The sequence below is a fragment of the Elephantulus edwardii genome, unplaced genomic scaffold (genome assembly GCF_000299155.1).
Source record: "Elephantulus edwardii isolate Elephantulus edwardi_28Jun2011 unplaced genomic scaffold, EleEdw1.0 scaffold00106, whole genome shotgun sequence".
In the NCBI taxonomy this organism is placed as follows: domain Eukaryota; kingdom Metazoa; phylum Chordata; class Mammalia; order Macroscelidea; family Macroscelididae; genus Elephantulus; species Elephantulus edwardii.
This window is the reverse complement of record NW_006399856.1, coordinates 3,328,436-3,338,773: the sequence shown is the minus strand read 5'-3', so window position 1 is coordinate 3,338,773 and position 10,338 is coordinate 3,328,436. Positions and strand designations below refer to the sequence as shown.

The window sequence follows — 10,338 nt, the reverse complement described above, 5'->3', positions numbered from 1 at the left end:
CACCCCAATGCCAGCCTCATTCTACAACAGTGGCACCATATAGCATTTGTCCCTTTGTGACTGAGATACCTCACTCAGCATAATGTCCTCCAGGGTCAGGTTTTGAAAGGTGTAGCCAAAGTGCTTCTTAGAGGCAAGTATGCTGAAGCTTCGTCTCACATACTGTGGGTGTGTTGTTAGGAGGGACTGTTCCTTGGAAAGGGACGTCATGCTTGGAAAGGTAGATGGTCAGTGAAGGAGAGCAAGACCCTCAATGAATTGGATTGACATAGCTATGGGTTCACGTGTGTCTCGGATGATAAGGACGGCGCAGGTTATGTTCGGATCTGTTGTTCATAGGGTTGATAAGAGTTGTGCTTGACTCCACAGCACCTAACAACATAGCAACCCTGCGAGGCCGAATAGGACTGCTGGCTGCGTTTCTGGGCTTGTAAATGGACGTAGACTGCCTCGTTTATCTTCCTCAGAGAGGCTGCTGGACTCCAAACCACTGACCTTTCAGTTTGTAGCCAAGAGCTTTAACCACTGCGCCTTCAGGGCTCTTTAATTTAAGCCCATTTGTCTTTTATTATCTGCTTCACAGAGTAAGAAAAATGATGGCTAGCATATATAGAAATACTTTTCTGTAGATGAAGACCAAACTTTTCAAACTTGACCACCTGGAAGGCTAGTTAACAAGGCTTCCTGAGCCCCATCCCCCAGATTCCCTGGCTGTTGGGTGGGGCCCGACAATTTGCATTTCAGACAGGTTCCCCACAGTGAGACTGAGGCTACTTATCTAGGTTCCACACTGAAGAGTCTGTGAAGTTTGAAGTCAGTGCTTCTCCAAGCTGGCCACTCTGTTAGCATAAGTAGGAACTTTAAAAAATCCTATTTCCTGCCCTCTTGCAGAGATACTGATTTAATTGGCCAGAGACAGAGCCCAGGATTGGTATTTTTAACATACCACACCGTCTTAGTGTGAGTCTGATAATTAGCCAGGACTTCCATCCCCTGACCTGAGCTGGGCAGGTCTGCTTGCTTTTCTGTTTGTTTTTGAGAAGGCAGGAATCAGCCATAGGTTCCTGGGTTTCATTTTCAGCCTGGGCCATGTGATCTTAACATATATGTGGTTCTTAGGGATCAGTGTTTTGCCCATTCGTGCAGTGGTTATAATCTTTCCCTTAAGCAAGTAGAGGAGGGGGCCTTGTAGCGCATCACGTTCCGAGATATCGGGGGGGGGGGGGGGGAAGCCCTCTTAGTGCTCTGTGGGAGGCTTTCTCCAGGACTTGCGGCTCCTTCAGGAGGAGGGTAGAGCTGGCCGGGACACTGGACCCTTCAGGTGAACAGCATCTTAAGCCACTGGAGCAGGCTGTAAGCAGGGTTTGTGGAAGATTTAGCCTGGATCCTGAAGGCCAGGGCCTCTGGCCACCCTGTCACCTCCCATGTTCGACTTCAGCCTGGAGTGACTTTTAGAGGCACATAGACATAATCTGTCACCAGCCTTTGAAGTCACACTCCTGACGTCATTGTTTGTGGATGGCTGCAACTGAAACATTAACGCCTACTGCTGCCCATAACCAGATGATATTCAGAAGCATCATTTTGCTGTCAGATGCCATTCCCAGGGTTCCTACTTATTTGCTTGCTCTTTCTCTGTTGGGGGTCAGGCTGCTGTCAGGGAGAGTCTCAATTAGTCTGCCTGTGGTCATTCCCCCAGTTTATACCTAGGCTACGTCAATTTCTTTTTAAACTGACTCCTTGTATCCATGATGGGTTTGTTGTTGGTTATTTTTAACCATCTTCTTTCAAATAACCATATAGGGGAAAATTAATGTTTTCCACCCAGATATATTTATTAAATCCAAGCTTTCTTGATATTTTTAGAAGATCAATTGATAAATTTCTTTATTTAAAAAATTGGTTGCTGTTGAGTTGTTGTTGTACTTAGATGACACTGAGTTGTATACCGCTCATAGAGACCCTGTGAATAACAGATATGAACCCTGTGCTATCCTGCCCTGTGCTTATCTGCCCCAACACGTTTGAGCACATTGCCGAAGTCACTGTGTCAGTCCGTCTCACTGAGGGCATTTGTCTCTTTGGCTGACCTTCCACCTTTCCAAGCATGATATCTTTTGGAGGAATATCCTCACCTAAATCATGTCCGAAGTATGTGAAACAAAGCTCTGCCATCCTTGTCTCCAAGGAGAGCTCTGGTTATACCCTCTCTAAGATTTAATTGTTCTTTTGGCAGTCCATGGTATATTCAGTACTTCTCTCCAACACCCTAACTCAAAGGCGTAGAGTCTCCTTCCCTCATCCTTATTCATTGCCTGGCTCTCAGATACCTAACAAGTACCTGAAAAGACTGTGGTCTGAATCAGGTGCATCTTAATCCTCAAACTGATATCATTACTCCTCTATAATTTGGAGAGGTCCCTGACTACAGACTTACCAGTACTGTATGTCTCTTGATCTCCTAACTGCTGGTACCAAGGGTGTTGCTTGTGGATCCAACTTTGGGGAAAAATCATTGACAACTTCAGGTTTTTTTCCGTCTATCGTGATACTGCCTATTGGCCCAGTGGTAAGGATTTTTCTTTCTTCATGTTGAGAGGTAACCCCCAATGAAAGCTGTAGTCCTTGATCTTCTGCAACCAGAACCCCAAGTGAAGAGCAAGCAAGATTGTGTCACCTGCATAACCTAAGCTATAGATGAATCTTCCTCCAGTCTTGATGCCACATTCCTCTCATAAAGTCCAGCTGCTTGAATGATTTGCTCATCATATAGTACGGAGAAAGGATGCAGGCATGATTCACACCTTTCTTTAGTTCTAAACCATGCAGTATTGCCTTGCTCTAAGTATAGATTTCATATAAGCATAAAGTGCTCTAGAATTCGCATTCTTCTCAGCATTAGCCATAGTTTGTTATGAACCAAAGTCTAATGCCTTTGAGTCGTCCACAAAACACAGATACTCTTCTGCTATTCTCTGCTTTCAGCCAGAATCCATCTGACATCAGCAGTGATACCCCTATCACCAAAGTCTGTTTAAACCCAGAGTGAATTTCTGGCAGTTCTCTGGCAATGAACTGTTTTAGTTGTTTTTGGATTATCTTCAGCAATACTTGTTTTACATGTAATACTGATGATATTGTTTGATAATTTCCACATTCTCTTGGATCACCTTTCTTGGGAATGTGAGCAAATAGGAATCTCTTCCAGTCAATTAGGCAGACAGCTGTCTTCCAAATTTCCTGGCATAGCTTGGTGAGTACATCTAGGGTTATATCTGTTTGTTGAAATATGTTAGTTGGTATCCTATCCATTCCTGGGGTCTTACTATTTGCTCATGCCTTAAGTGCAGCTTGAACTTCTTCCTTCATCACTACTGATTCTTGATCCTACATTGCTTCCTGAAATGGAACGATCTGTACCAGTTTCTTTTTGGTATAGTGACTGTATTCCTCCCACCTTCTGTTGATGCTTCCTGGATCATTCAGGATTTTGCCCATAGCATTGCTTGGTATTGCAACTTGAGACTTGATTTCTTTCTTTCTTTTTTTTTTTCTCAATTCTTTTAGCTTGAGAAATGCCAAAATGAGTTCTTCCCTTTTTACTCTCCTCCTCCAGCTCTTTGCATGTTCCGTTCTAACACTTTGCTTTGTCTTTTCGAGCGGCCCGTTGAAATCTTCTGTTCAGCTTTTATTTATTTTTTTTCAATTGTATTATTTTACGTGTACCGTCAAATCAGATCTGACTGGTACAGGAGGAGACTGCCCCTCCTTCTCCAGCAGAGCATCTGGTGGATTTGAACCACATACCTCTGGGATTGCAGTGCAGAGTCTTGCCACTAGGCCACCAGAGCTCCCTTTGTTCAGCTTTTTTACTTTGTCATCTCTTCCCTTTGTTTCAGCTTCTCAGCTCTAGGGCAATACTCAGTCTCTTCTGATATCCTTTTTGGTCTTTTCTTTGTCCTGTGTCTTTGTACCGACCTTTTGCTCTCTTCATGGATGTTACTTTTTGTGTCATCCCACATTCATCTGGCCTTCAATCATTAGTGTTCTGTGCCTCAAACCTGTTAATGGAGATAACTTTTCCGTTCAGATGGGATAGACCCAAGGTCGTCTTTTCCTTCTGTGGACCTGCTATCTATTTACTTCCCCCTCTCAGTTCATTTGGGTGTTTCGTATGCTGCCCTGGGCCCATCATCTGAGATCACTTAACATAGTGGCTACAACAGTGGTCTCAGGAGATTGTGAGACTGGTGCAGGACCAGGCACTGCTTTCTTCGGTAATATGTCTAACTGCCATGAGTCAGAACTGACTCGGGTTAGCTGACAACAGCAGCCTAATCAGAAGATGCCATCATCATCATCTTCATCATCATCATTTAAAGCTTTTGCTTGAGTGTTCATTGCTTGCCTTGTGCACTTTTATAAACATTTTTGTGCTTAAATGTCACGCAGTGCCCACACTAACCCTATGAAACAGAGGCAGCAGCCTCCTGCTGTTACAGTGCATGACGCTAAAGCACGGAGAAGTTAAGGAACTTCTCTAAGGTCACACAGCTAGTAAGTGGCAAAGCTGGATTTAGAGACCCAGGCAGTATGGCCACTCTGCCCACGGGCATCTCTTTTCCCTATGTGTAAAATGAATCTAATCACAGTGTCCACTTACAGAGTTGTCAGGGGCGGGGGGAAGGATGCATGTTCATTTCTTGGCATTTGGCTTAAAGCATGAACTGTGATTATTATACCTGTAATCCTGGAAATTCAGGGTGTTTCCGACCTGCTGGGCTGTCCCCAGTCACTTACCCTCATGGCGCCCGTCTTCATCATACTTCCCATGGTCTTACTCTGTTGCTTATTTTTCTTTCCTGTCATGTCGCAAAAGCCTCGATGGCAAGTACTTTCTTCACGTCTGAGTTGCCAGTGCCAAGCCCAGGGCTGTGTCCTCTGAGTGAATGAAGTTTATGAGACCTAGAAAGACAAGGAGTGGGTGGCATGGCAGGAGGGCAGGCGTACTCACTTCAGTGTGTTTGGTTTTTTCCTCATTGCAGATGTCAAGACCAGGAAATGGAACTTTCTCTTGGAAGAGCACAATAAACTGAGTGAGATGCTGTTCTTCTCTTATTTCATGCTGGGGGCGTTCTGGTAGCTCAGGGGTAAGGAGCTGCGCTGTCCAGCCCAAAGTCACCAGAGGACAAAGATTTACTGCTTCTGAGAACCTGCCGAAGGGTCAGCTGTGAGTCGTTTCCGACCCCATGGCACCTAACAACAACATTGTTTGTTGATCATTGATAATCTGCCTTAACTTTAGCATTTTTTTTCTTATTAGTTTTAATGAAAGCTTACAGAGATTTAGGGTTTCCAGTCATTCATTGTTGTACTTTTCTCCCTACCCACTCCCACTCCCCCTTCACTCTTCTCCTTGAAAAGAAAAACTCTTTCATTGTTATGCACTCCCTCCCCCCAAGTTCACTCCACTATGCAACCTTTATTCTGGACTTCTGTAATGACAAGAATACCCATTCACATATATCCCTTTTAAACAGATCTCTCTCTCATCTGTTTGAATGCAGTATGCATCATTCTTCTCCTCCTTTTTTGTCTTCCCTCAACCCTGATGTCAGTCCTATTTTACAACAGTGGCCCTATGCAATATTTGTCCTTTTGTGACTGAGATATTTCAATCAGCATAATGTCCTCCAGGGTCACCCATTTTGCATAATATTTCATGAGTTCCTTGTTTTTCAAGGCAGCATAGTATTCCATTGTGTGAATATACCAGAGCTTCTCTATCCATTCGTTTGTTGATGGGCACTTGGGTTGTTTCCAGTCTTTGCTATTGCAAACAAATCCGCAATAAACATGGGTGTGGATAGCATCTTGTTTTTTTTTTAAATGTCACCCTTTCTCAGCTGCAGTCACTTCAGATGCTTGGGGGCCAGGCAACTAAAGCTGAAGATGCTCTCAGGCAGCCTTGCCCACATCCGCTGAGTGATTTTTCAGCTGAAGCGATCCAGAGCCGCTTCCCCCTCCATTGGGGGCGACGCTAAGCAAAGTGAACTTCCCCAGGTCTGACAGACCTGCCTGCCTGCCTGCCTGTCACAGGAGTGAGGGTACAGGGACTTGGTGGTCAGAGGTGAGCTACAGTTGTTTAGCTTAGATTGAAGCCCTGTTTCAAGAATGCGGAAACACTGGCCGGCCTCAGTGGGTAAGGGCATCCCAGTGGGTGGAGGTCTGCCAGTGCAGAAATCAGTTTGGAGTGTAAGCATTTTCCTAAGCACTCTGCGGACTGACCCAGGACAGGGCCATGTGTACAGGTAACCTAAATTTAAGAAAGAGAAGCCAGTTGGACTTACATTCCCTTCCTGCATGGCCTGCCTAGATGGGGCAGTCATACTGAGAAACGGTGATGCTCGTCTCTCATCCGTCTTCATGCTGTGAAGTTCATCAGTGGGTGTACGGCTGGAGCAACGTCAGTCCCACCACTGGAGGAGCTGTTCGTTAGGACCAGTGAGGCCAGAAGAATACGGGAGCTCTGCGTCACACACACACTGGCCTCTTGCGCACCAGAGAGGGCTCTGAAGAAGAGGGGAAGGGGCTTCTTTTCCTTTGTCTTCTTCTCAGTTAGGACCCTGTATGATCCAGGATCCTGGGTTTCATTTGCACCTTCAGTGAAAAATGAGGCGCTCATCTGTATCTGCCTTGTTGGTATGGGAATGAAATAAGGGCAGAGTCTTTGATTCTGTGAAGATAGCTTGCTGCTGCAAACCACAATTGAGAAGCTGATGTGAGACGTGGTATCATTAAATGCTGGTGAGGAGTCACCAGGAGTGTAAACAGCACACTAGTCTCTTGGCTGTAAGGTGGGATGTTTGAGTCTACCCCATGGCACCTTGAAAGAAAGGCCTGGCTATTTGCCTCCAGAACAGACAGTCATTGAAAAACCCTGTGGAGCACAGTTCTGCTTTGTTACACATGGAACTGTTCTCAGAGTCAACTCGGTAGCAGCTGGGCTGGTCAGAGCTAAAGAACAAGCAGATAGGATGTGATGTCAGGCTCCGATGCGTGCTGGAGCTTTTGACTCAAGGGAGGTTGTTTGAGCAAAACGGAATTTGTTTGTAGCAAATGAGGGTCCTTCCTTGCCTGCTCTCAACCCAGGAATACATATAACTATGCTAGTTAAATCTTTGACTTTTATGGAAAAACAAAAAATTGGATACTACCAATAGTCAAGAATCAAAAGATGTATTGCATTGGGAAAGTCTGCTTTTGTCAAAGTCCTCTCTAAAGTACTAAGAGGGAGTGATGTCAGTTTGAAGGTTAAGGTCCCTCTGAATCAAGCCATGGTCTTTTCAGTTAATGAGAGCTGGACAGTGAATAAGGATGACAAGGAGAAGACTCGATGCCTTTGAGCTGTGGTGTTGAAGAAGAGTCCTGAATATCCCATGGACGGCCAAAAGAACAAACATAAATCTTGGAGAAAATGCAGCCAAAGTGCTCCTTTGAGGCAAGGATGGCGAAGCTTCACCTCACATGCTTTGGGCATGTTGTTAAGAGGAGTCATTCTGTTGAAAACAATATCATAAATGGGAAGGTGGAGGGTCCGTGAAGGAGAAGAAGACCCTCAGTGAGATGGGCTGATACCGTGACTGTAGCAGTGAGTATGTCAGAAATGATGAGGATGACACCGGATAGGACAAGGTTCAAATTTGTTGTTCTTGGAGTTACTGTGAGTCATGATTGACTCAGCGTCTCCTCACAACAACAGCCAGCATTAGCAGGTGAACGTAACGTTGAAACTCATGACTCACTGATCCTTTATAGAGTAACAGTTCCTAATCTTTGGTGGGAAAACTTTATTCAAATAGTGGCTTCTCCACCCAGAAGAGTCACACGTACAATTCTGCGTTCGGTTTTAGTCACTCCTTGGATCTTAGGAATCCTCAGGTGTTCAGATCGATTTTTCTTTGTCATCTCATCATTACGGTGTCTGGTAGGAGACATTGTCCCCACTGTGTCGATTGAAAGTCGCCATCCTTGAGCAGCTCAATGTTAGGGACGGTGATAGACTACGATAGTTGTCTGCTTCTGAACTGACTCTTCATGGCGTTTAGAAGCGACGTGAACGAGAGAGACGGACTAAGGCTTCAAAGCACGTAGCACAGTTTTAGGAGGGCTTCTGCTTCCACCATCGACATGCTGTGAACCTGGGGCACTTTAGCACTTTTTCCTCACCCCTAGTGGTACAGCTGTTAAAACACTTGAATGCTAACCAAAGGTGGTTGTCTCAGACTCACCTGGTGCCCCATGTAAAAGATAATAGTGGTCCACTTCGGGAAAGATTTGTAGCCTTGGAACCCCTCTGAGACCTCTACCGTGTCTTTTAGGGTTTCCAAAAGTCAGAACTGACTCAGTGGCAGTGGGTTTGGTTTTGGGTTTTCAGCTCACCCCTAGGTCTTGGTTCTTCATGTGTGAAATTAGATTATGGATCCTGAACTAGCAAATGTGCATATGAAACGAATTCAGAAATGACAATAAGACCTCTGAGTCTGCATGCTCATTGATACGTGATGGTAATTCTTTTCTTTACATTAGGCGAGCCGACGAGCCTTTCTCCCCTTTTCTCTGTGACTTGAGGCCTTTCGCCCACATTGAAGTTGGCATAAGGCCTTTTGTTTATCCTCGGCTGTCACAGTCCAGAAGGGTTCTGCGTCTCCCTCCGCGATCTTGTCTTGTCATCCACTATTTGAAAACATTAATGTCGCTCTGCTGTGTGGCTCAGTCTGGGTCTGCCGGAGAGCTGTTTTACAGAAATGACTTCCCACTGACTCATGATGCCAGACAGCTCATTGCTTTCAGCTCCTCAGCACCAGAGAAAGGACAATAGAGGCAGCGGGGAGGGGGCCCAGTGGCCTCTCAGAAACACACCCAGCTGGGCGAGCTGCAGCCTAGGGTATGGGAGACAATTGTGGGAGGAAGTCGGATACAAGGTGATTTTCCCCCCCTCTCAAATGACTGCGAGTATAATGCTTACAAAGCACTCTGTTTCACACCAGCCACATCATCAGGCCTGCTTTACCTTCATCGGGTATTTCGGTTCAGAAGAGCGCCAAGATTAAAATGAAAATTGTTTCAGAGAGCTCCTGGAGTGCTCCGTCTCCTGACGTGTGCAGGATCCGCATGCCCGGATTTAATTTGGAGGTGTGAAATGTGTTCCTGCATCAAGATGGACAGTCTCTTTTATATTAGACCCATCACCCTTACCTGATTTCCTATCCCAGTGTTCTGTTCACAGAATCAGTTTCCAGAAATGAACTGGTGCTTCCATTTAGCAGAAGACAGAAGTGGATTGAAATGTATTGCAAATACAATGCTACTTAAGGTCGAAGGATATGGATCAGTTTCCCGTTTGGTAGTTGTGGCCAAGGACTTGGAGTACTTGGTGAGCTTACTAAGATCGTGCAAGAGCATGTGAAATAGAAAGCCAACAGCCTTTCCATTTCCAGTAGCTTCGGGTACAAGTAAATGCACTCGGTCTCTTTACTGAATCCCAGGAAAGAGTTAGACCGTTGGTTAATTACTTTAGCTGTGCCTCGGTGCACCTGACAAGATAAACAATCAAAGAGCAATTGAAGATCTATAAACAGTGTTTTCTTCTCTGATTAGCTTTTTCAGAGGAGAGTGGTAAAAGAGATGAACATCTTCGAGCTGTGATCTATAGGACAGTAGAATATAATTAGTAATTTAATGAAACTTCTACTCTTAGTGTTGCTCATCTTTCTCCTGAGGGGCAAGCAGCTGGTTCATTTGAACCATTTGCTTTTTGGGTTGGCAGCACAGCTCCTTACCCTCTAAGCCACCAGAGCTCCCATGTACTGAAAAGCAACGATGTCAATCTAGAGACTAAGGTACGCCTAATCCAGGCCATAGCCTTCGCAGTTACTTGCTATGCATCAGAGAGCTGGATAATGAGTAAGGATGACAGAAGAAGAATTGATGCCTTTGATTTGTGGTGCTGGAGAAGAGTCTTGAACATACCATAGACCACCAAGAAAACAAATAGGTCTGTATTGGAGAGGGTAAAACCAAGTTTCTCCCTGGAGGCTAAGATTTTGAAGCTCCATCTCACATACTTTGGGCATGTGGCCAGGAGGGACTGGTCCTTGGAGAAGGACATCATGCTCGGAAGGGTGGAAGGAGATGAAGACCCTGGATGAGATGGATTTGATACAGTAACTGGGGAAGTGGGGGTATATGTATGTCGGAATTACTGAGACTGGCTCAGAACAGGGCACACTTCAAAGCTGCTGTCATAGGGTCGCTATGAGTTGCAGGTGACTCGAC

General features: G+C 45.2%; 1 protein-coding gene across 1 annotated transcript in view; it reads left to right on the top strand.

Moving 5' to 3' along the window:
- The window catches only part of SMARCAL1 (SWI/SNF related, matrix associated, actin dependent regulator of chromatin, subfamily a-like 1), a 70,010-nt gene that overhangs the window by 6,298 nt on the left and 53,374 nt on the right, over positions 1 to 10,338 (top strand). Inside the window, exon 4 of the mRNA XM_006891914.1 lies at positions 5,046 to 5,096. Coding sequence (XP_006891976.1) covers positions 5,046 to 5,096 — 51 coding nt within the window. The remainder of the gene's footprint in view (positions 1 to 5,045; positions 5,097 to 10,338) is intronic.